The sequence below is a fragment of the Vulpes vulpes genome, chromosome 6 (genome assembly GCF_048418805.1).
Source record: "Vulpes vulpes isolate BD-2025 chromosome 6, VulVul3, whole genome shotgun sequence".
In the NCBI taxonomy this organism is placed as follows: domain Eukaryota; kingdom Metazoa; phylum Chordata; class Mammalia; order Carnivora; family Canidae; genus Vulpes; species Vulpes vulpes.
Genome location: NC_132785.1, coordinates 129,652,670 through 129,674,913, shown reverse-complemented (window position 1 = coordinate 129,674,913; position 22,244 = coordinate 129,652,670). Strand labels below are relative to the sequence as shown.

General features: G+C 44.7%; 2 protein-coding genes across 6 annotated transcripts in view; one reads left to right on the top strand and one right to left on the bottom strand.

The window, feature by feature from the left end:
• The window catches only part of TDRD9 (tudor domain containing 9), a 107,679-nt gene extending 89,360 nt beyond the window's left edge, over positions 1-18,319 (bottom strand). For 2 of the 5 annotated variants that reach the window (XM_026012588.2, XM_072762402.1), the window contains exons 1-2: positions 3,696-3,737; positions 794-900 (exon numbers count right to left, since the gene is read on the bottom strand). In XM_026012588.2, the coding sequence (XP_025868373.2) occupies positions 794-875 (82 nt within the window). In that variant the 5' untranslated portion in view covers positions 876-900; positions 3,696-3,737. Of the gene's footprint in view, positions 1-793; positions 901-3,666; positions 3,744-17,741 lie in introns of those variants that run through there. The other 3 variants (XM_072762401.1, XM_072762404.1, XM_072762403.1) reach the window with 3 other exon arrangements.
• Positions 8,110-9,878, top strand: RD3L (RD3 like). Its single transcript, XM_026012715.2, has 3 exons — positions 8,110-8,440; positions 8,825-9,130; positions 9,501-9,878. The coding sequence occupies exons 2-3, from the start codon at positions 8,832-8,834 to the stop codon at positions 9,796-9,798; spliced, it is 597 nt and encodes a 198-aa protein (XP_025868500.1). The 5' UTR covers positions 8,110-8,440; positions 8,825-8,831; the 3' UTR covers positions 9,799-9,878.
• Positions 18,320-22,244: the final 3,925 nt, after the last annotated feature.

Sequence of the window (22,244 nt, the reverse complement as noted above, 5' to 3'; positions counted from 1 at the left end):
ATACAAATAGAGCTTGATGCTAATAAGGTAACTAGCTGAGAAAAAAAAAAAACTGCATACTCACAGAAAATAAGCAGCTAATCCAACACTGAACAGTTATACCCAAGGCACGTGGCAGGTCAGGGGAACAGGTATTAGGAAGAAAATTTTTACTTTATACATTCATTATTTAAAAATTTAATGCATTTGTTGTTTTAAAAAACTATAATCATTTTTAAATAAAAATTTTAGGTAATTCTAGAGGGGCACCTAGCTGGGTCAATTGGTGGAGCATGCAACTCTTGATCTTAGGGTTGTGAGTTCGAGCCCCACACTGAGTGTCAAATAAAATCACTAAAATTTTTTTAATTTTAAGTAGTTTGAATTAATAGTAAGGTAAAGGACTACTATTAGTCTTTCAAAAAAAAAAAAAGACTATTTAGAAACTGTATTTAAAAGAGAAAAGGGATCCCTGGGTGACTCAGCGGTTTAGCACCTGCCTTGGGCCCAGGGCATGATCCTCGAGTCCCGGGATCGAGTCTCACATTGGGCTTCTGCATGGGGCTTGCTTCTCCCTCTGCCTATGTCTCTGTGTCCCTCATGAATAAATAAAATCTTAAAAAAAAAATAAAAGGGAAAAAAATGACTGAGTCCAACATACACTCACCCTCTCAAAAAAAAAAATCTTGAACTAACTAGCAATACGAATTCTTTGTTGACCAAAATATTACATTTCTTAAAGACTTTAAAGAATGTTTTAATTTGTGAATAACTCATGCAGCATACTTTACAATATTTAAAGATACCCACTTACCTGGCCTGCTGGGTGACTGATCACTGCCATACATATCAAATTCTTGCGCTTCAAGCTGTCTGTATTTGTTAATATACTCCATTTCTGAGCTCTTCCGGCTAAGCGGCCTGCAAAGAATATTCAGTGTTAGTATACTGCTTCTGAAAACTCAAGAAACCCCATGTGCCAGAAGAATTTTTGAATAGTTCCTTTTACATTAAGTCATAGAAGAAAACATGCAAATGGTCAATCAGCAAATGAAAATATGCTCCATTCCACATCTACTCACCACTTAGGTGCAAATTAAAATAGTGAGAAACCAATTTCCTGCTTCAGAGTGGCAGAAAGAAGGAATATTGTCAGATCACAGCGGAGAGTGGCAAATGAGAAGACCCTTTGGTATCCTATTTTTATTTATTTTTTTAAATTTTTATTAATTTATGATAGTCACACACACAGAGAGAGAGGCAGAGACACAGGCAGAGGGAGAAGCAGGCTCCATGCACCGGGAGCCCGACATGGGATTCGATCCCAGGTCTCCAGGATCGCGCCCTGGGCCAAAGGCAGGCGCCAAACCGCTGCGCCACCCAGGGATCCCCTCCTTTGGTATCCTAAAGGGCAATCTGCCCGTATCTGAGCCACACTTTCCCCTCAATGTCTTCAGTAGAGCAGTATTTCAACATATAGACAAGGAAGCACATGCACAGACATGCATGGAGGCATTTATTTATTCAGCAAAGATTTATCGAACACTCAGCACATGCAAGGCACTGCTGGAGACACTAGAGATACAGCAGGAAACAAAATGAAGTCCTTGACCTCATGAAACCATCACTCTAGTGGAGAAGACATAACAGATACACATACTTAGTGATATGGAGGAAAAATGTAAAAGGCAAGGGTATAAAGGACTCTAGGGAGGAAGAGTACCTTTTCATAAAGTTTGTGATAGTTAAAACCTGAAAACAAATGTCCAAGGGAGGGCTAGGCTAAACTACGGCACACTCCTACTTAGTTTGTATCTTTTTAAGGACTGCCATGGCTATATTCATACTAATAGGTAAAAATGTCCAAGATGTTAAAAAAAATAAAAGACAACTGCAGCATGATATGCAAAATATACTGTCAATTATAATGTTTGCATTATCAATATCTAATTTAATTGCTGTCAGAGAAAAAAACCATACAGTATCAGTCCTTGAACTATGAGATTTACTTTAATAAAATGCTATTTGCATTAAATCATACTTTTGCCTGATATTCATAGCTGATAGCATTCTTTTGGTTACCGTTTACCTGACACACACTCGTTAATACATTCAACAAATTAATAATTATGGGCTGTCTCCATGCCTGGTGCTGTCCTAAGTACCTGGGACAAAGCAGCTGCCAGGGGCACCTGGAGGGCTCAATCAACTAAGCATCTGACTCCTGATTTTGGCTGAGGTCATATCTCAGCATTCTGGGATCGAGTCCTGTGTGGGACTCCATGCTGGGCACAGAGCTTGCTTGAGGTTCTCTCTCCCCCTAAGAAGCTGGCCAACTATCCTCACAGACTTATTACTGTCTAGTTGGGAAAAGAAAGTAAAACACAGTATGTTAGAGATAAGTCCAGAGAGAGTAACATGGCCAGGAGGAGAGATGGGGGGAGGATGGCTGTGATGCTAATATGATGATAGAGTGACATTAAAGCTAAGATCAGGGATGCCTGGGTGGCTCAGTGGTTGAGAGTCCAACTTCGGCTCAGGTTGTGATCCTGGGGTCCTGGCATCAAGTCCCACATCGGGCTCCCTTCATGGAGCCTGCTTCTCCTTCTGCCTGTGTCTCTGCGCCCCCCCCGCCCCATGAATAAATAAAACAAAATCTTTAAAAAAAATAAAGCAAAAATCAGAAGGAAGCAAAAGAGGGGGGCCGTGCAGCCCTCTGAGGGGAAAGTCCTCTGATGGAGAATATTGGAAAGCCCTGAGGCAAGTATGCCAGAAGAGTCAGGAGGCACAGGGAGCCTGGAAGAAAGGTGAGGAGGCAGGCTGCAGGCTGGCACAAATTATAAAGATTTTGGCTTTTGCTCTGAGATGGGTTTTAAGCAGGGACACAGAAATAGCAAGATCAAACTATTTTAATAGGATGCCCCAGAGCAGCTGAAGCAGGGTGAGGTGACGGGGGCAGACACAGCAGAAGCAGGGAGACCACCTAACACAGCAGCACAACAACCAAGGCCAGAGACAATGACAAGGCTTGGACAAGAGTGGCAGCAGGTAAGGGGGAGCCACTGAAGTATGCTGGCATTCTAGAGCTGGGTATGAGAAAACAAGAGTCAAGAAAGATTCCCTGGTTCCCACTGCTGGGAAGACCAAACACACACACTGCACCTCACAAAATGAAACTATAAAGCCAGGACAGAACATGTGGGCTGTTGTTGGGAGTCTCTGAAAGCACAGTAAGGGGAAGACAGGGGAGGAAGACCAGAATTCAGAGCACCAGCAGGCAAACCAGGGGCACCCTGCCACTGTTTACCTCTGCCATCCGCTCGTGGCAAATGCAGACACAGGCCCTGGTGCCAAGAGAGCACCCCAGAAGTGCCTTGGTGCCTCGGAGAGCAAGAAAGGATCTTTTCTCCTTTCTCTCATGTTCCAGGGGTCAGCAAGAGCCTCAAACTCTAAGGAGGGGAAATACTCTCTCCAAGAGGATAGGGTGGACCCTCACTGCCTTCTTTCCTCCTGGGTCTTCCCACTGCTTCAGGCCCAGATGTGAATGCAGGCAATTGCACGGGCAGCAAACGTGTAGTAGAGCAGAGAAATAAAACCCCAGGCTTCTGGCCAGAGGACCAAAAAGGGGAGCTGCCTCCGGGACAGGAAAGAAATCGAAACCCCACCCCCACCCCCCCACACACACACCAAGGCCATCCATAAGCTACTGGACTCACTCCAAGGCTGTGCAAGCATGTGCTGACTCCAACAGCTCATCAGGAACTGAGAACTCAGGGCTCAGCCAGAGAATGGCCAGCAGGTGGCAGCGGGCAGGACGGACCCAGATGGCACTGCAATCAATGGCTCTGAAAACCCGAGACACCTCGAACCCCACAGGTAGGCTGGTGAGAACTTGCCGTCTAAACACAGCTGCTCAGGATCCCTGGGTGGCACAGCGGTTTGGCGCCTGCCTTTGGCCCAGGGCGCGATCCTGGAGACCTGGGATCAAGTCCCGCGTCAGGCTCCCAGGGCATGGAGCCTGCTTCTCCCTCTGCCCATGTCTCTGCCCCTCTCTCTCTCTCTATCATAAATAAATAAAAATTTAAAAAAATAAATAAACATAGCTGCTCAACTGCATTCCCCAGAGGACCCTGCAAGCCCTAGGGTCCCATAATACTCAAAATGCCCAGGATACACCCAACTACTCAGCATACAAAGAACGAGGACAATCTCCAGAATGGAGCAATGACTACTTAGTTTGGATACTGGCTATCCACCCTGGGAACCAAAAAGTCTGACCCTACACCTCACATCAATCTCAAATCAACTCCAAGCTGATTCAAAACCCAGACACTTCTGTTTTCAAGTCTGTAAAGTTAATAATGTTCTCTGACTTTCAACAATTTGAACTAGAGGAGACCCATAAACGAGAGCACAAAAAAGGAAAAGTCAAAAAGGAGAAGACCAACAAAGCAAACTATCATTTAAGCTGATGAACAATGTCTCTAGAAAGGTTAGAGAGCAAAAGCTACAGTCACTCAGGAGAACACATTTGCAGCACATGGCATAGGTGTACGTTAATTTCTGTAAATTGAGAACATATGCACAACCCAATATAAACCTGATTTTTAACTTTAAAAAGTACATGCATCAGTGTATTTTAATTAAAATATTTTAAAGAAAGGACGCCGGGATCCCTGGGTGGCGCAGCGGTTTGGCGCCTGCCTTTGGCCCAGGGCGCGATCCTGGAGACCTGGGATCGAATCCCACATCAGGCTCCCGGTGCATGGAGCCTGCTTCTTCCTCTGCCTGTGTCTCTGCCTCTCTCTCTCTCTCTCTGTGACTATCATAAATAAATTAAAAAAATTTATAAAAAATAAAAAATAAAGAAAGGACGCCTGAGTGGCTCAGCAGTTGAGAGTCTGCCTTTGGCTCAGGTCGTGATCCCAGGGTTCTGGGATCAAGTCCCACATTGGGCTCCCTCTGGGGAGCCCGCTTCTCCCTCAACCTGTGTCTCTGCCTTCTCTCTGGGTCACTCATGAATAAATAAAATATTTTAAAGAAAATACTAGAAAAAAAATTAACACAGTTTTAGTTTTTCCTCAAATATTAACTGCATCTTTTTTTTTGTGAAGATTTATTTATTTGGGGGGCAAGGCAGTGGGAGAGAATCCCAAGCAGGTTCTTCTATGAACCTGGAGTCCGATGTGGGGCTCAATCTCATGACCTTGAGATCAAAACCTGAGCTGAAACCAAGAGTTGGACACCTGACCAACTACACCCCCTAGACACCCCTTACCTGCATCTTTAAGGGCCGAAAGAACGAACCAATAATCCAGAACTTTAAATCCAGTAGCAGAGGAATTAAAAACAGAAGGCTACCAGTCTCCTTACAGCAACAAGTCCTCCCTTCACTGCTGTCAAATGCTGCTGAACACCATATGAGAACGCCCTGATGGAAACATATCAAAGTCTCCCTGGCTCCCCAGTATGCCCTCAGGTTCCCCAAATGTTGTCTTCCCAAACTTATTTTCTTATGTGCTTCCTTGCACATCTTAAAAATTTACATACAAACACACACTATGAATGCTACGGTCCTATTTCACTCCAAGTCTTAGAAAACCGTGTACCATTCAGCTAACAAGACGCAGCCCAGAAAATCAAGATAATGACCAAAAGAGAAACTCATTGGTTTCATAGTTTTAGTTTCATGTCTTCCACACAAAATATCCTAACGTTGCAATTCACTAGAAACAACTCATTTATTCAACTTACTAAAATGTTTACTAATAAAATCCAAGTTAGGGACACCCGAGTGGCTCAGCAGTTTACCTTCAGCCACCTTCAGCCCAGGGCGTGATCCTGGAGACCTGGGATTGAGTCCCACGTCAGGCTCCCTGCATGGAATGGAGCCTGCTTCTCCCTCTGCCTATGTCTCTGCCTCTCTCTGTCTCTCATGAATAAATATTTTTTTAAAAATCCAAATTAACCTGATTATAGCCTAATAAACATGGAGGATTAACACAAAGGTACTTTCTTACCCTGATCTACAAATATTTACTTTCTCCATCTACATGGTAGTAAGAGCACAACCTGAATACTTAGGCTCTATGTCAAACAGTCTCAGGAGCTAGGACAGGATAAATACATTTGATAGCAACACCAGTAGCATACCCCGAGTGCTAGAAACACAAGTTTACACAAGTAACACACTAGAGGATGGTGTGCTGAATGTAAGCTGACTGGTAAGAAAAGCTCTGCGACGGCTGGACCAGAGCAGTGGTCACAATGACAAGACAGGTGCTAAGTGTCCTGGGGAAGGGAGACTATCTTCGAGCAGCTCTTTGTGTACTAGCTCACTGATCTTCAAATCTCCAAAAGGACACTCCTTCCCCCAAAAGGCCTTCTTCCCTGCCGTCCCCATAGAAATGGGGGAGGCCTACAGTGGATTAAACCACCCCAGTAATCTGTGATCAGTATACTGGACAAGTCATGTGCTCCTACTGTCTTCCCACTGGAAGGTCCTCTCCCCAAGGACAGACTAAGTCTGTCGTGTGCACCACTGCACCCCCAGTCCCCAGCCAGCATCAGGACACCACATAATCCACAAACATCTGCTGAGGTGACTGAAAGCCAGCAATTCCAATGGAGGGCAGAGCAGAATCTAAACAGAAGGGAGAAAGAGAACAAGAACAGAGACCAATCTTTCTACAAGTTCGAACAAATAGTACAGCCAAGGAAAATATGCTGATGTTTTCCCTCAGAAGAAAAACATTAGATGGTATTTAAACTGGGCCCTAGAAAAGAGAGTTATGATGTAAATAAATGGAAAAGAGAAAGAATAAATACCTCAAAAGACAGAGCCAGTGTGAGACAAGTGTCAGGGCCATCAGGCCTGCCTGAAACAAGACATACTCCAGGGGAGAGTGAAACGGAAAGTGGTAGGAAGGGATAACGCAAGACTGTGGAGGGCCTTGGAAAGAAATATAGTTTAGGTTCCACACCCAATATATTGGATGTTGTTATTATCTCAGAGGCAAAAAAAAATAAAAATTAAAGCAATAACAAGGTGGTTATTGAAAGGGAGAAGTGTCAGGATTCATTGTAACTTTAGCAGAAAATCTGGTAGGACATTTCTGTCATGATGAACTTTCCATTCCTCTCCTTTTCATACTACACACAATGTAATGTGAAAACCCTCCCGTTGAAGACAATGAATGCTGACATGGGGCTTTTTCTCACACACAAGCAATAAGAGCTGCAGGCTGACCATACACATCACTCCTTATCATGCATGACATGCAGGGCTGATGTAAACCATGTCTATTCTTCATGGTTCATTTGCAGGAAAAAGCAACAGAAAAAAATAAATGTTATAAAAGGAAAAGCCACTAGGTAGTCATCTAACACAGAACCAGAGAGTAAAAGACCTGTCCGCTCTTGAGCCAAAGACACACAACAGCTGAACAAAAAACAGCACGATAAAGAGCATTATGCATTGATAACTCGCCGCAACAGTAAGTATGAGTCTCATCTTCAGTTCAAAAAAAAAAAAAAAACCTATAATTACCTTCTTTAATGAATTAGAAGATTTTGTTTTTAACTTTATATGTTCTATTTTTCCCAACCTTAATCCATTTTTGCTGTTTTTAAGGAAATCATAAAGCATATTTTAGAGTTACCTACCTAAGCATTTACATCCCCTGGCAATACAACTTGCTTAAATATACAAATGAAACTACTATTTTAAAAGAGAATGAATACAGAAAACCTTCACTAAATACTTCATATGACAGATATCAGCATTCTCTGCCTATTTTCCTCAATCATAACAAATTTTCTCAGAATGGGTATTTTGCAAATCATTAAGACTGATCTGTTTTCCCAGCTTTCATTAGAGGGGACAGTGACCTGGCTTCTAGATGGCCTGAAAGTTAAGCTGAAGAATAAAAGCAGTGTGGTTATTTTTAGAGCTCTACAGGCATAAAAATACAGCACTAAACTGTGACCTACAGCTATGCACAGCAGAGCATCACACCATGCGACAGTCTTCACCGTAGCTGGGAGCACATCCGTGGTGCCTCACACAATCGTTCTCATTTCATCACCAAAGTCAGTCTGAGTGCATTTAGGACCAGAAGCCCATTGCTGCCGGCATCTTTTTCAAATAGACTGAGCAACATTCAGAAGGTAGACCATTATATAATTTATGAAGATTAAATAGTAAGTTATTTTTGTCATTTTTTTCTAGCTTACTTACAAGGTGAATTAATGAGCATTCTCTCTAAATGAAGACATCACAACCTCATTCCTAACATAGAAACTTATTTCAAATACAGTTTCAGTGGGTAAATAATAAGGCGGCTTATTCCTTCCAACGGAGGATATATCCGGGAGAACCCATGCCCAAGTAAAATACAGCTTCATCACTAATTCAAGCAAACTCTTTGGCAACAACACATCGGATTCATCGACTTACCAGGTACGCTTTAAACCTTTTCTACACAAAACCAAAGTCAAAAGTATGTTTATAGATAGCACTCCCTATACGTTAATATTTTAAAGCCTCCTAAGAACTTTTAATAGCAAGTATTAATGTTATTTTTCACACAATGTTCAGTCTGGAGATTATCTCTGACTTTGTTATGTTTCGTTTCTGCTTAGCTACATAAACATTTTCAAACCTTGGTTTTTGGTACTGACCTACTTAGAAAATGAAAAGCTTTAATCCATGCTCTAATCTTATTCTGACCTGCATATCTAACCAGTGAAAAACTCACGCACTTTTCTAGAAAATTTATTGTAAGAAACATATTTGCTCATCAGGACATTTTATGCAAATAAACAAGTGAGAATATTTCCATAGGCTAAAAATGCCACTTTTTGGCTGGATGAAATGGCCAAAATATCATTCCTACAATCCCACACACTATCCTGGCTCCGATGTAGTGACAAAGACTCTGCTTCGGGAATTAAAGTGGCATCTGAAGGAGCGAGAGAGATTAATACAAGAGATCGAAAATGAGCAAAAAGTGAAAAAAACAGGTGTGGATTACAACTGGCTGAAAAACTATCAGAATCCCCACACAACCATCCCAGCTACTGAACAACGACAACTTGAAGTCCTTTGCTCACAAATTCAGCCTTGTCAAACTGGAACTATTCTCAGCAGGTAAAAATACTATGTTCTCTTTTGTGATATTTTGCTACTGTCAAGTCTAAGTTACTCATACATCTAGACTAGAAATTGTATTCTATCATGTAAATTCTTTAATCATGTGTATCAAACCTGGCAACCAAAATCCCCAAGGATAGGTTGGACTAAAATATCCATTGACATCTTACTGGCTAGGAAATATTTTTAAACCACAATCAGAATCTCTTCACTACAGAAGCATAATTTTAAATAAATGTGCAGATTACTCAAAAAGGTGAGCAACTACTATACAGGATTACATTACTTAAGCTTGTATTTTTGGAGATAAACAGAGATGACAAAAGAAAATTTCTGAATTGAATATTCATTACTGGTTTCCCTGCAGATTTCGAGAAGTTTTAGCAGAAAATGATGTACTGCCATGGGAAATAGTCTACATCTTCAAGCAAGTTCTGAAAGATTTCCTAAATAGTACTGACAAAGGTAACCAACAAGAAGGCCCAGAAGAGTCAGGGAACACGGACTGTCCTATTCCTTCTGTGATTCCAGGTGCAAGCTCCAGGAGTTCAGACAAAGATGAAATACCCACCATTTCCAGTTATGTGGACAAAGCCACAAAGAACAGGTTCCCAGCATTCTCACATAGAATATGGAACCTACCATATTATTATCCATCAAGTTAAGTTACTTATAAACCAGAGCAGTTTTTATAGCCATCTTTAGAAGCAGAATTCTTAATATTAATACGAAAATGTAATGTGATTTAACATTTCTCTGTTGCAAAGTCAGATGTTAAGTAGTTTTTAACTATGCATTATGTGTTTAAAGTGCTCCTTTTTTAATCCATTCTAAAAATGCAATGTTTTATTCAACTGTACACTTTTAACTAAAATGATTGCTAACATTTTGAAAAAAATGTTTGAAGTATTTTCTTATGCCTCAAACACATCTCACAAGAACAAGTATGGACTGGACAAATTCTGTGTGAAAATTAGACATTAACCTTAACTTTTATTCTGAAAGGAAGCTGTGTATAGAATAAAATAAATTATTGATATGAATCTTACTTTTACAATAACACAGAACCCACTCCAAATCAGTCATTTTCAGTGGGGAAGGGGAAGATGGGCAGTGACAGAGGAAATAATGCCCAGTTGAAAGTCTAAGTGGTCCTTTCCTTCAACACTCAGATTTGTTACTAATAACGTTTTAATCTCGGTCTACATTATCATATAGATATCAGTGGGAAACAAACAAACAAAAAAAAGACCTGGTTCATTGAAAATAGCAAATATTCTGGGGCACCTAGGCAGCTCAGCAGTTAAGTGTCTGCCTTGGGCTTATGGCATGATCCTGGAGCCCCAGGATCGAGTCCCACATGGGGCTCCCTGCATGGAGCCTGCTTCTCCCTCTGCCTGTGTCTCTGCCTCTCTCTCTCTGGGTCTCTCATGAATAAATAAATAAAATCTTTTAAAAAATATATTCAAGACTAAAACTCAATCCACACTCTAAAGAAACCTATCTGACTTTTTTCCTGGATTCTTGCACAATATCTACACCATTCTGAATGGGGCCCAATTAAGTCTTTAATCCTTTCATACATGGGGTCAACCTGATCAGTGTTTCATAAGACAAAGTAAGTGGAAACACAGCTCTAAGTGTATCTAAAAGACCTCACTCCTGTTCCCTTTTGATTGTTTTCATGAGCTATCTATGGCTCTTCAATCACCATAAAAGTCTTAGAGTGGAAACTATGTGAGGTAGAGCTAAGTGTCTCCAGAAGTGCATGATTGCTTACTGTGCAGTGAATACAGAACAAGAATTTTAGTATTATTGCCCTAATGGTGAGAACAAAATTTGTTTTAAACAACGTGGAGTCTGTCTATGAAATGCACCCTAGAACTGGCCACCTCACCATGTGGATTAGGAGATATAGACCAGAAGGATGCCCCAAACACTATTCTCCCTACAAGGCACCTCCATCAGCCACCACACGAAATGACCAAGCCCACCACACTGTTGAGAGGCACCATTCTCTGTCCAGACAGGAAGAGGATTTTAAGTTCCTCTTGTCCAAAGCTTCCTGCAACTGAAGAGATGCAGATAGTTACATGGCCCACTAGTCCAGGAGAACAGGAACCCTATGCTGCTCTAAGTCACCCATGATGTAATCAACTCCAGAACTAGACTCTAAAGGGGAATGGAAGAAATAACCTGCATTTTGGTATGCAAAGTCTCCATCTCTCACTTTGTTTCGGCAATATCCTAATAACCACGTTTCCTATGAGAGCACTGGAGTATGTAATTTAAACTACAGTTGTTCCTAGAAAATCTACAAATCAAATAGAAATTTTAACACAAATAATTTCCTGAATATTAACAGATCCCCATTCTGTATGTTGAACTGCCTATAGTACCTACAGTTGGCAAGAAGATTAAGGTAAAAAACATGGGGGTGGGGGGCTGCAAATGGAGAATAATATCAGGAAAGATTCAGGCATGTTTTATAAAGAGAAACTATTGATGTAGGAGCTAAAAGCTTTAGCTGGGAGGGCACCTGGGTGACTCAGCGGTTGAGCATCTGCCTTCAGCTTAGGTTGTGATCCTGGGGTCCCGGGATCAAGTCCCACATCAGGCTCCCCGCAGGGAGTCTGCTTCTCCCTCTGCCTATGTGTCTGCCTCTGTGTGTCTCATGAATAAATAAAATCTTTTCAAAAAACAAAAATAAAAGCTTTAGCTGGGAAATAGTGAGGTAAATTAATCCAGATAGAAATACTCTGCATATCTGCACATAATAAGCTCTCACAAGCTATCGTTATTAACCAGCCCAATCCATTTAACGGTGCTAAAGTCGTTCTTCCACATGCCAGGCACTGTGCAAAGCACCGTGTATACACCCTCACTCAATCCTTACCTTAAAAGTGGGTAGTATTATTCTTACTTGACAAATGAACACACAGCCTTGGACACATTCAATGGCTTGCCCAGTATCAGTGAACAAGAGGGCAGAGATTCAGGTCACTCTGTCAGGCCCCCCGCATGCCTCCAGCCCTCGCTTGTCTTCTGAGCTCCAAATGCATACAGTCAATTGCCTACTTGACACCTCCTTTTGGATGCCCACAGGCAACCAGAGTCATAGAGGTTTGTTTTTTAAAAGAATAAAAATCAAGAAAGGAACAAAGAATCAAAACACACATACACAAACAAAAAGCACAGTTCCTTAAACACAGCACTTCAGCTCAGTAAATGACACCACCACCAAGCCAGCCAATTCTAGGAACCAGAAATATCAAAATCATTCTGGATGGTGGAGGAGCCAAAAAATACCCCATAAACAAAAGACTTGGGGCACATGTTAAGTGCTTTAGAGGAGGAAGAAAACGTTGAAAGAGATTAGAGAGGCAGAGAGAGGAGGTGTGGGAGGACTCCTACAGCTGTGGCGGCCACAAGAGGCCTCTGTAAGAAGTAAACATCGGAACAGGGCCCAGAATGATGGGGGCAGTCATGGGAAGAAACTGGACAGGAAAGAGGGGGACTGCTCCAGGAAGAGGAGTAAATGCAGAAGCCCCAAGGCAGAAATGAGCCCAGTGTTTTCAAAACACAGAAAGAAAAGCCAGTGTGGCCAGAGCGCAGCAGATTAGGCAGATGCTAGACGGAAGAAGGTCTGGCAAGCCACGAGAGTCTATGCTTTATCCGCATGGCAGTCTACTCACAGAAAGTTACACATCTACTCAAAGAACTTTAATAGGAGTAAATGTTTGCTCATTCAACTGATGTTACCTGAGCATCTATCTCACGTCAGGTATTCTAGGTGCTAGAATAAATTGTTGGGGGAAAGGAGGGAAGCTAGGAGAATAAAAATAGAAGGCTTTTGCAATAATCCAGGAATGAGATGATGGTGGTTTATTTAGTCCAGGGTGGTGAAAGTACAAACAGTGAAGTGTACTCTTATTCTAGAAACATTGCTTTGATATTTTCATTTGCATTGATATAGTTGCCTTGATAGTCTCATTTGCATTGATTACACTTACTTATACACACACACACTCACTCACCTCTTAGGGAAATCAGCTATGGTCAAAGGAGTAAGGCTGATTTCATGATTCAGTCAAGGCAGGAAAGGACAAGGACACCACTCTCATTTCTAGCATATCATAAGCACCCAAGAATTGGGATCTACCAAGGTGCTTCATTCACACAAACAAGTATCTGGGTTCCTACTGTATGTCAGGCCCTGCACTAGGAGGTGGAGATTCAGTGACAATCCATTCCCTCACAAAATTGTTACATGGGTAAAACAACATAAGGCAATTCCTTTAAAAAAAAAAAAAAAAGATTTATTTTTATTTATTTATGATAGACATGGGGGGGGGGGGGGCAGAGAGAGAAGCAGGCTCCATGCCGGGAGCCCGATGCGGGACTCGATCCTGGGACTCCAGGATCGCGCCCTGGGCCAAAAGCAGGCGCCAAACTGCTGAGCCACCCAGGGATCCTCAACAGAAGGCAATTCCATACAAGTACTGAGACAGGCACAGAAGGAATACTAGGAAAACAGCTGTTTACTTAAAGGGTTACAAGACTGGGCAGCCCCGGTGGCCCAGCAGTTTAGCACCACCTTCAGCCCAGGGCGTGACCCTGGAGACCTGGATCAAGTCCATCAGGCTACCTGCAAAGAGCCTGCTTCTCCCTCTACCTGTGTCTCTGCCCCTCTCTCTCTCTGTCATGAATAAATAAAATCTTAAAAAAAAAAAAAAAAAAAAAAGAGGGTGACAAGATCACTTGGTTTTCCTCAGAACCTTCCAGCTGTTCCTTCTCACCGTCCTTTGTTCATTCCAGCTTGTCAACCTCTCAATGTTAAAGGGCTCCAAGCTTGGGTCCTTGGACCTCTTCTCTCTCAGCTTTCGCCCCCTAGGATCCAGCACCCATAATGTGGGTGAGCTCATCGGTCTCAAAGCCTCTAACCCCCCAAACATCTGGCTCCAGCCAGGTTTCTTTCCTCAACTCCAGACTGCCTATGTTTACTGTTATCTACCAGTGTTGTCAGGTTAACGTGTTCAAATCAAACTCCTACTGCTTCACCATACACCAGCTCCTCTTGCAGCCTTGCCTTTCTCACTGGATGGTAACACGTTCCAGGGCCCCAGCCAGAAACCTTGGTGTCACCCGGGATTGCTTCCCCGCTCAGGTTCCGTATCTGATCCAGCTACAAAGTCCTTGCCTCTGCCTTAGGAATGCACCCAAACTGCACTACCGATTACCACCTCCACTGCTACAGTCCTGGTCTAACCTATCACCCTCTCTTCCTGGATGATAGAATAATGAGCCTTCTCCAGAGAAACAAAACCAACAGGCCTTGTGTGCAGATACACAGAGAGAAAAGGGAGAAGGAGATTTACTTTAAAGAATTAGACCCGCAGCCTGGAAACCCAAAGAAAAGTTGCAGTCTGAGTCTGGAGGGACTGGCAGAACTCCTCCTTGCTTCAGGAGGTCAGCCTTCGCTCTAGCCAGGTCTTCAACTGATTTGGTAAGGCCCACCCACAATTTGGAAGGTAATGTGCTCTACTAAAAATCCCTCAACTTAATTTCATCCAAAAAGTATATTCACAGAAACCTCCAGAATCATGCTGAACCAAATACAGGCACAATGGCCCAGTCAAGCTGACACAGAAAGGTGATGTCACAGATGATATCAATAGACTCTTCCCTGATCTCCCTGTTTCTGCCATAGGCCCCCTTCAGTCCATTCCACACGGCAGTGACTGTTACAGCCAGGAGTCACGTCACAGCTCTACTCAGGACACCAGAGAGCCCTCCAACGGTTCCCCAGTGGCCTCCGATGAAGCAGCAAAGTCCTCTGATTTCAGAGACAGTTCTGGACCCAGCTCCATTCCCTCTCTGACCTCGCCTATTCTCTCTATGGCAGCCGCTCCAATCCAGTGGCACATAGATACAGGACACTTTAATTAATGGTAAAATGATCTAACAAATCTGTTAAACAGACAAAAAGGTCTTAAAAAAACATAGCCTTTGTGAGTGAAAAGAAAATAAGAATCCTTGGAGAATGACACATACCTATATGAACATCGTGCAAAGCCCAGATACTGAAAAGCAACTCTGGAGTCAAACATCCATCCTACGTAATATAGTAACATGAGGAATGAGGGTAAGTTTCTCAACTTATCTGATCCTCGACTATAAAACGGGATTTCTCTGGTCAGAAGGACTGAGACTTGTCTCACCTGTGTCCCCTGACACAATGCTCAACATGGCAGGCACTCAATTCACATGACACATATCGAGAAGGAAAAACTGAATTAGGTAAAAGAAACTGGGTAAAAAGAAATCACCAGATGTGATTATTTGAAGTGTTTGTATAGGAAAGTTCTCCCTAGAACAAAGTACACCTTAAGGTGCTAAAAGGTCTCATATTTTCTATTTCTCACTTTTTTTTATTTTTTTTTTAAATTTATGATAGTCACAGAGAGAGAGAGAGACACAGGCAGAAGGAGAAGCAGGCTCCATGCACCGGGAGCCCGACGTGGGATTCGATCCCAGGTCTCCAGGATCGCGCCCTGGGCCAAAGGCAGGCGCCAAACCGCTGCGCCACCCAGGGATCCCTCTCACTCTTTTTTAAAAAAAGATTTTACTTATTCACGAGAGACACACAGAGAGAGGCAGAGACACAGGCAGAGGGAGAGGTAGGCTCCATGCAGGGAGCCTGATGTGGGACTCGATACCAGGTCTCCAGGACCACGCCCTGGGCTGAAAGCGGCACTAAACCGCTGAGCCACCCAGGCTGCCCTTCACTTTTTTTTAATACTAGTGGTCACTACTCACATGACTCAAAGTTGATTTAACAACTCTTGTGGACTGAACTCCAGAAGCTCAACGCAAGTATCTGAGCATCGCTGTGTGCCAGCCAGTGTAGTTGAGACTGGCTTTCAGGTCAGTTCACCCTAAATCAATCCCAACCCTACCAGTGTATTATTTTCTGTTGCTACCCTAACAAATCACCAAACTCAGAAATTCAGCAGCTCAAAACAACACAAATTTATTATCTCACAGTTTCTCTAAATCAGAACTTCAGGTAGAACCAAACTAGATCCCCTGCTTAAGGTCCCATAAGGCTAAAATCAAGATGCTGGCTGGGTAGCTCAGTCGGCTAAGCCTTTGACTCGATTTCAACTCTGATCATGACTGAGCCTCGGGTCAAGCTCCATACTGATCATGGAGCCTGCTTAAGATTCTCTACTTCTGTCCCCCCACTATGCACCCCTCCCCCGAGACGGTCTCTCACTGTCTCTCTCAAATAAGTAAATAAAAAGTTGTTGGCAGGACTACATTCACTCCAAGAGGCTCCATTCTGGTTGTTGACCAAATTCAGCTCCTTTATGTTGTAGGATGGAGTTCCCCATTTCCCTAATAGCTGTCAACTGGATCCCATCTTTGCTCCCAGTTGCCCACATTCTTCTCCTGCTTCCTTTTGGCCCAGTCTAGCAACAACTGGTCAAATCCCTCTCATGTTTCAAATCCCTGGCTCCACTCAGAAAAGGTCTCTGCTTTTAAGGCTCGTGTTATTAGATAATCCAGGTAATCTCCCTATTTTAGGATCTATAACCTAAAAAAAAAAGGATTTTGCCGGTGTAATATAAGGTAGTCATGGGTTCCAGCGGTTTTCTTTGTTGAGGAGTGAATCATTCCACCTATCATGACTATTAATCACAGGAAGTTAGGCAAGCTACCTTGCCACCCAAGTCTGTCTCCTTCAGATTTCTACAAAATCAAGAGAATGCCATCAATCTCAGTGGGTTATTTCAAGGACTCAGTAATATAGCTGTATTTGAGTGCCTACTACAAGGTAGAACTTCTGGTTACTAGGTATGTGGTAAGGTCCCAGGATGGGACTTCCCGAAGTACTACGCATCAGGCTCAAAGCACTACACAGACAAGCAAGCCTCGGCATTATTTACCTGTCTCTAGTCATCTATTTGTTTCTAGTTACCTACAAAACTTGAAACGTTTACAGCAATTTTACAAAACCCTTTTGTATGCTAAATACGATATTTTACTTTTAAGATTTTATTTATTCATGGGGGGGGGGCGGGCAGAGACACAGGCAGAGGCAGAAGCAGGCTCCATGCAGGGAGCCCAAAGTGGGACTGGATCCCGGGGCTCCAGGATCACATCCTAGGGCTGAAGGCGACGCTAAACCGCTGAGCCACCCGGGCTGCCCTGTAGTATTTGAAATTCAGCTTGTATTTTGTCTGTTTTTCATTCCGTTACTCTGAAATTTCATTTTTCATTAATTTTTCAAAGTCTTAGTCCACGACGGACTAGAAAGTTTAAAAACTGGTCCTGTACGGTTATAAGGACATTTAAATCTGCACTTTCGGTCCCTGAAAAGTTCAAGAATTTACTTCCACTACCACAGTGAGTTCTTTAAAAGCAATTCTGCTCTGCCCCTTCCAAGCTGGGGAGGAGCTTCAAAGAGAAGGATCATTCACCAGAGTAATTCAAGGAAACAAAATGTGCAAAAACAGGAACAAAACAAGCCACTCTAAAGCTGCACAAGGGTCTCTTTGTCCCTTCCCTGCATCCAAAAAAAAAAAAAAAAAAAAAAACCTACCAAAGATCCCCAAATTGCCCTTCACTCTACAAGGGCCTGAAGTTGGGTCTACAGGTGCTTGAAGCAAACCCCAAGAAAGCCTGATGGGGCCAACACGCAAGAGCAACTTTTAAAAAGTAAGAAAAACAGGGGATCCCTGGGCGGGCTTCCACCCTGGCCCCTGGAGGGAGGGAACAGGTGTCTCTCCACACCAGATCCGGGCCTTCTAAAGACAGACGACCCCCTCTTGCCTTTTTATTTCCACCGGAATCATATGAACAGATGAGCCAACAGCAGTTACTTAAGTCAAAGAAAAAAAAGTAGTGGGGAGAAAACGGGGCATTAATAAAACCAAAAAGAAAAAAAAAAAAGATCCCGCACTCCCGCTGCTTGGAATTCACCAAAACGGGCAGAAAACTTCCGACGCACAAAAACCTGCGTGGAAACGTTTGCCACAGCCTTACTCCTACGTGCCAAAACCCGGAGGCCAGCCCGTGGCCGTCTACCTATGGACCCTGAGAAAGGGCCCCGAACCCTGGACTGGCCCTGGACTGGCCGGCGGGGGGGCGGGGGGCTGGGGGGACCGGCTCACGCGGCCTGGGGGAAGGCGCCCGCCTCGCGCACCCCCGCCCACGGCCTACCTCCTGGGCGCCGCCGCCGCCGCCGCCGCCGGCTGGGCCTGGGCCGCGGGGCCGAACATGGGGGCCGAGTCCCGGCGCTGCGCCTCGTCCCTGGCCGCCTCGGCCGGGAAGGCGGGCGGCGAGCCCAGCAACTCCACATCCGTCACGGTCTTGCCGATGGTGAACCAGTCGTTGATCTGGTCGAGGGTCAGCTTGCGCAGCATGTCGCCGCCCCGGCGTCGAGGCCTCAACTGCCCCGCGGAGCGGCGGGAACAGACGACGCCGGAAACGCGACCTGGCGACGGCGGGAATGCGGCACGGCCCCGCCCCGCCCAGGCCCTCCTCCAATCAGAACGTGCCAGCGCCCCGCCCACGTGACCTGAACCTCGTGCGGCAGGCCCCGCCACGCCCAGGTCCTCCAATCAGAAAGCGCCAGCCCACGTGACCCGAACCTCGTGCCGCAGGCTCTGCCACGCCCAGGTCCTCCAACCAGAACGCGCCAGCGCGCCGCCCACGTGACCCGAACCTCGTGCCGCAGGCTCTGCCACGCCCAGGTCCTCCAATCAGAACGCGCCAGCGCCCGGCCCACGTGACCTGAACCTCGTGCCGCAGGCCCCGCCCCGTCACGAGTCCGGCTTGCAGGGATCTCCCGCCCCTGGTCCGCCCGCGCCAGCACCGCTGTCCTGGAGGCAGCCCCTCGGCGCCCGGGCCTGGACCGGGCCATCAGCCACCAGCGAGGCCAGAACCCGGTGTGCGCCTGCTCCCTCGAGGACCCGTCCGCGACGGGCACTCGGGCCCACGCGGGACGGACGTGGGCTGAGCACCGGTTGCGCCGCCCCGGGCAGAGCTCCTGGGGTACCGGGCTGGGTCTGAGGGGCTGCTGTCGCACACTCCGCGGGAGACGACCCCGAGGTGGACCCTGCAGGACAGCCGGGACCGGGGAGGGGGGGGGGGGTGACGGTCCTCTGGCGGGAAGGAGCTCCATGGGGCGCGACGAACGGGGTGGCCCTCGTGGCAGGTGCAGCGCCCGCCCGCAGCTAGCGGGGAGAGGCCGCGAGAGGGGCCTGCGAGCTGACCGCCCCCAAAGCGGTGGTGGGGACCCCGGAGAGCGGCTGCAACGGCCCAGGCCGAGCTCCGGAGCAGTGACTACGGACTGGAAAATGCTCCAAGAGTGCGTTGCAGCGCGCAGGAGCGGACGAAAGAGAAGAAGCGAGAGGCCGGCTGGGGAACGGTGCGGACGGAGTCAGGCCCCGCGGGGTCACGCTCTCCGCGGTTCGCCGGGACAGTGAGCCCGGGTGCCCATGTCCAGGCCCTGACCACACCCCCAGCTCCTGCTGTGAGCTCTGGGCCTCCTGCTCGGACTTTTCCAAATCCAGCAGCCTGCAGAAGTTCTCAGACACACACACACATCTTTTGGCAATCGGAAAACAACTTGTTTTTCGATAAGTGAAAATGTGATCATAGTCATTGACACCCTTGATGTGTCCTTCAACGTTGATTTAAAAAATACTGAGATTTTATGTGAAAGCCAGCACGTGTTCTGAATTTTCCAAAATGCATTGGAACCATTTCAAACAACTCACATTTGTGTCTCCTACTATAGTGCTGTTCCTGCACTGGATCCTTCCTTGAGGGTGTCACAGTATGTTTTCAGGTGGCAGCTGTTTTTTTGTTGTTGTTGTTGTTGTTGTTGTTTTTGAAGAGGTTTCCTTTCAAGAGAACATTTTCCAGAGAGCTTTTTCTTTCTTTGAGTCAGTTGACTGACATTGCATTATAGTAAGGTTACATTAGTTTCAGGTGTACCGTGTAGCGATTGGAATAGACCGTAAGCCGCGCTCACAAGCATAGCTGCCATCTGTCACTATGCAACATTACAGCATCATTGACTGTATTCCTTGCGCTGTGCCCTCCATTCCCATGACTTATTCATTCAATAGGTGGAAGACTGCACCTCCCCCTCCCCTTCACCCGTTTCACCCAAACCCTCCTTCCCTCTAGCAACCATCACTTTGTTCTCTGTATTTATAGGTCTGATTCTGCTTCTTGTTGCTTTGTTTCATTTTGTTTTTAGATTCCACATATGAGTGAAATCATATGGTATCTTTCTCTGATATTTCACTTATTAGCAAAATATGCTCTAGGTCCATCTATGTTGTTGCAAATGCCACAATCTCCCTTTTGTAGCTGAGTAATATCCCGGTGTGTGTACGTGTGCATCTTCCTTACCCATTTGTCTATCACTGAACACTTGGGCTGCTTCCACCTCTTGGCTATTATAAATAATACTGCAATAAACATAAAGGTGCATACATCTTTCCAAATTTGTGTTTTTGTTTTCTTTGGGCCAATATTCAGTATGGGAATTATTGGATTATCTGCTATTTCTATTTTTAATTTTTTGAGGAACCTCCATACTGTTTTCACAGTGGCAGTAGCAGTTTACATTCCCACCAACGGTGTTCAAGGGTTCCTATTTCTCCCAAGCATTTCTCTTGCCAACACTTGGTATTTCTCGTCTTTTTGAGCTTAGTTATTTTAAGAGGTGTGAGGTGATTGGAAGGCTTTTTATATGTTCTTTGAACCTTTTGGGTCACTGTCTCCTTCAGTCTTCTTGAATTTTGAGTTTTTTGTTTTGTTTTGTTTTGAATTTTGAGTTTTTAACTGCAGTTTAAGGAGACCATCTTGATGCTTCAGTTCAGAAATTTGTTCTCATTTAATTGCCATTTCCCTGAGTAGTGATTAACATTCTGTGTCGTCACAAAGACTAGCTTTGACCCCTTTATTTGATTGGTAGCTCTTGGTGCTTCGTACTCAATTAGCCCCGCTCATCCTGCATTCCTAAGGCTGAAAGAGACAGCTTGACAATTCTTAATAGGCTTTTAGATACTGAAACAGAGTGCACAGGAAGCCATGGGCCTGGGTGGGGGTTTTGCCTATTTGCATTCCCAGAACAGTGTCAGCTGCAGACCCAAAGGGAAAACAAGCAGCTGAGACCATCACAAATGATGTTGGTACCAGTAAGCAGCAATCTTGACAAAGTCGGGGAAGCTGTGTCCCAAGTATTTCATGTCTTCTCTGACCTTCTCAGCTGCAAAACGCAGAATTCTGCGCTTTGCATAAATCTATCTGCTGGGGTGGCTCTGTCTTTAAACATTGTTTCCTTTGAAGATGTATTTTTCATGAGGTGTTTTGGCTTTGCCACAAAGACATGAAAATTCTGTTGATCTCAAGTGGAGTTTGAAGTTCAAAAGCTTTGTTGTCTTAAAATAGATTATGATGATACTAGTAAGTTTTTCCTAAACAGTTGTTGTCATCCTCAGTAGTTTTCTACTTTATTATAGTCTCCAACATTCTTTGCCAAGACAGTGGTTCTCAAACTGAGTCCATATCTCAGGACCCCTTTATGCTCTCAAAAATTAATAAAGCCCCTAGAGAACTTTTAAGTGGGTTACACCTACTTTATTAGAGATCACAACTGAGACATTTTGTTTACTTATTAATTCATTTTAAAACAATAACAAACCCATTTGATGTTAAAGAGAATATCTTTTATGAAAAGTCACTCTGTGTGTGAGAGTGACACTTAGACATTTTTGTAGATCTCTTAATGTCTGCCTTAATGGAAGATTGCTGGATTCTCAGATCTGTTCCTGTGTTCACTCTGTTGTGACATCACAAGCCAACTTCTGGAAAACTCCGCAGAACACTTGTGAGATGATTCTAGTGAAAAAGACAAAGAACAGGGCAGCCTGGGTAGCTCAGTGGTTTAGCACCGCCTTCAGCCCAGGCCGTGATCCTAGAGACCCAGGATCGAGTCCCATGTCGTGCTCCCTGCATGGAGCCTGCTTCTCCCTCTGCCTGTGTCTCTGCTGCTCTCTCTCATTAATGGATAAGTAAAATCTTT

What these genes read in the sequence shown, in the direction of transcription:
- RD3L (XM_026012715.2), top strand. Translation starts at nt 8,832, where the DNA reads ATGCCACTTTTTGGCTGGATGAAATGGCCAAAATATCATTCCTACAAT. An exon ending in ACTGGAACTATTCTCAGCAG is followed by an intron (nt 9,131 to 9,500) that starts GTAAAAATACTA and finishes GTTTCCCTGCAG; the next exon opens with ATTTCGAGAAGTTTTAGCAG.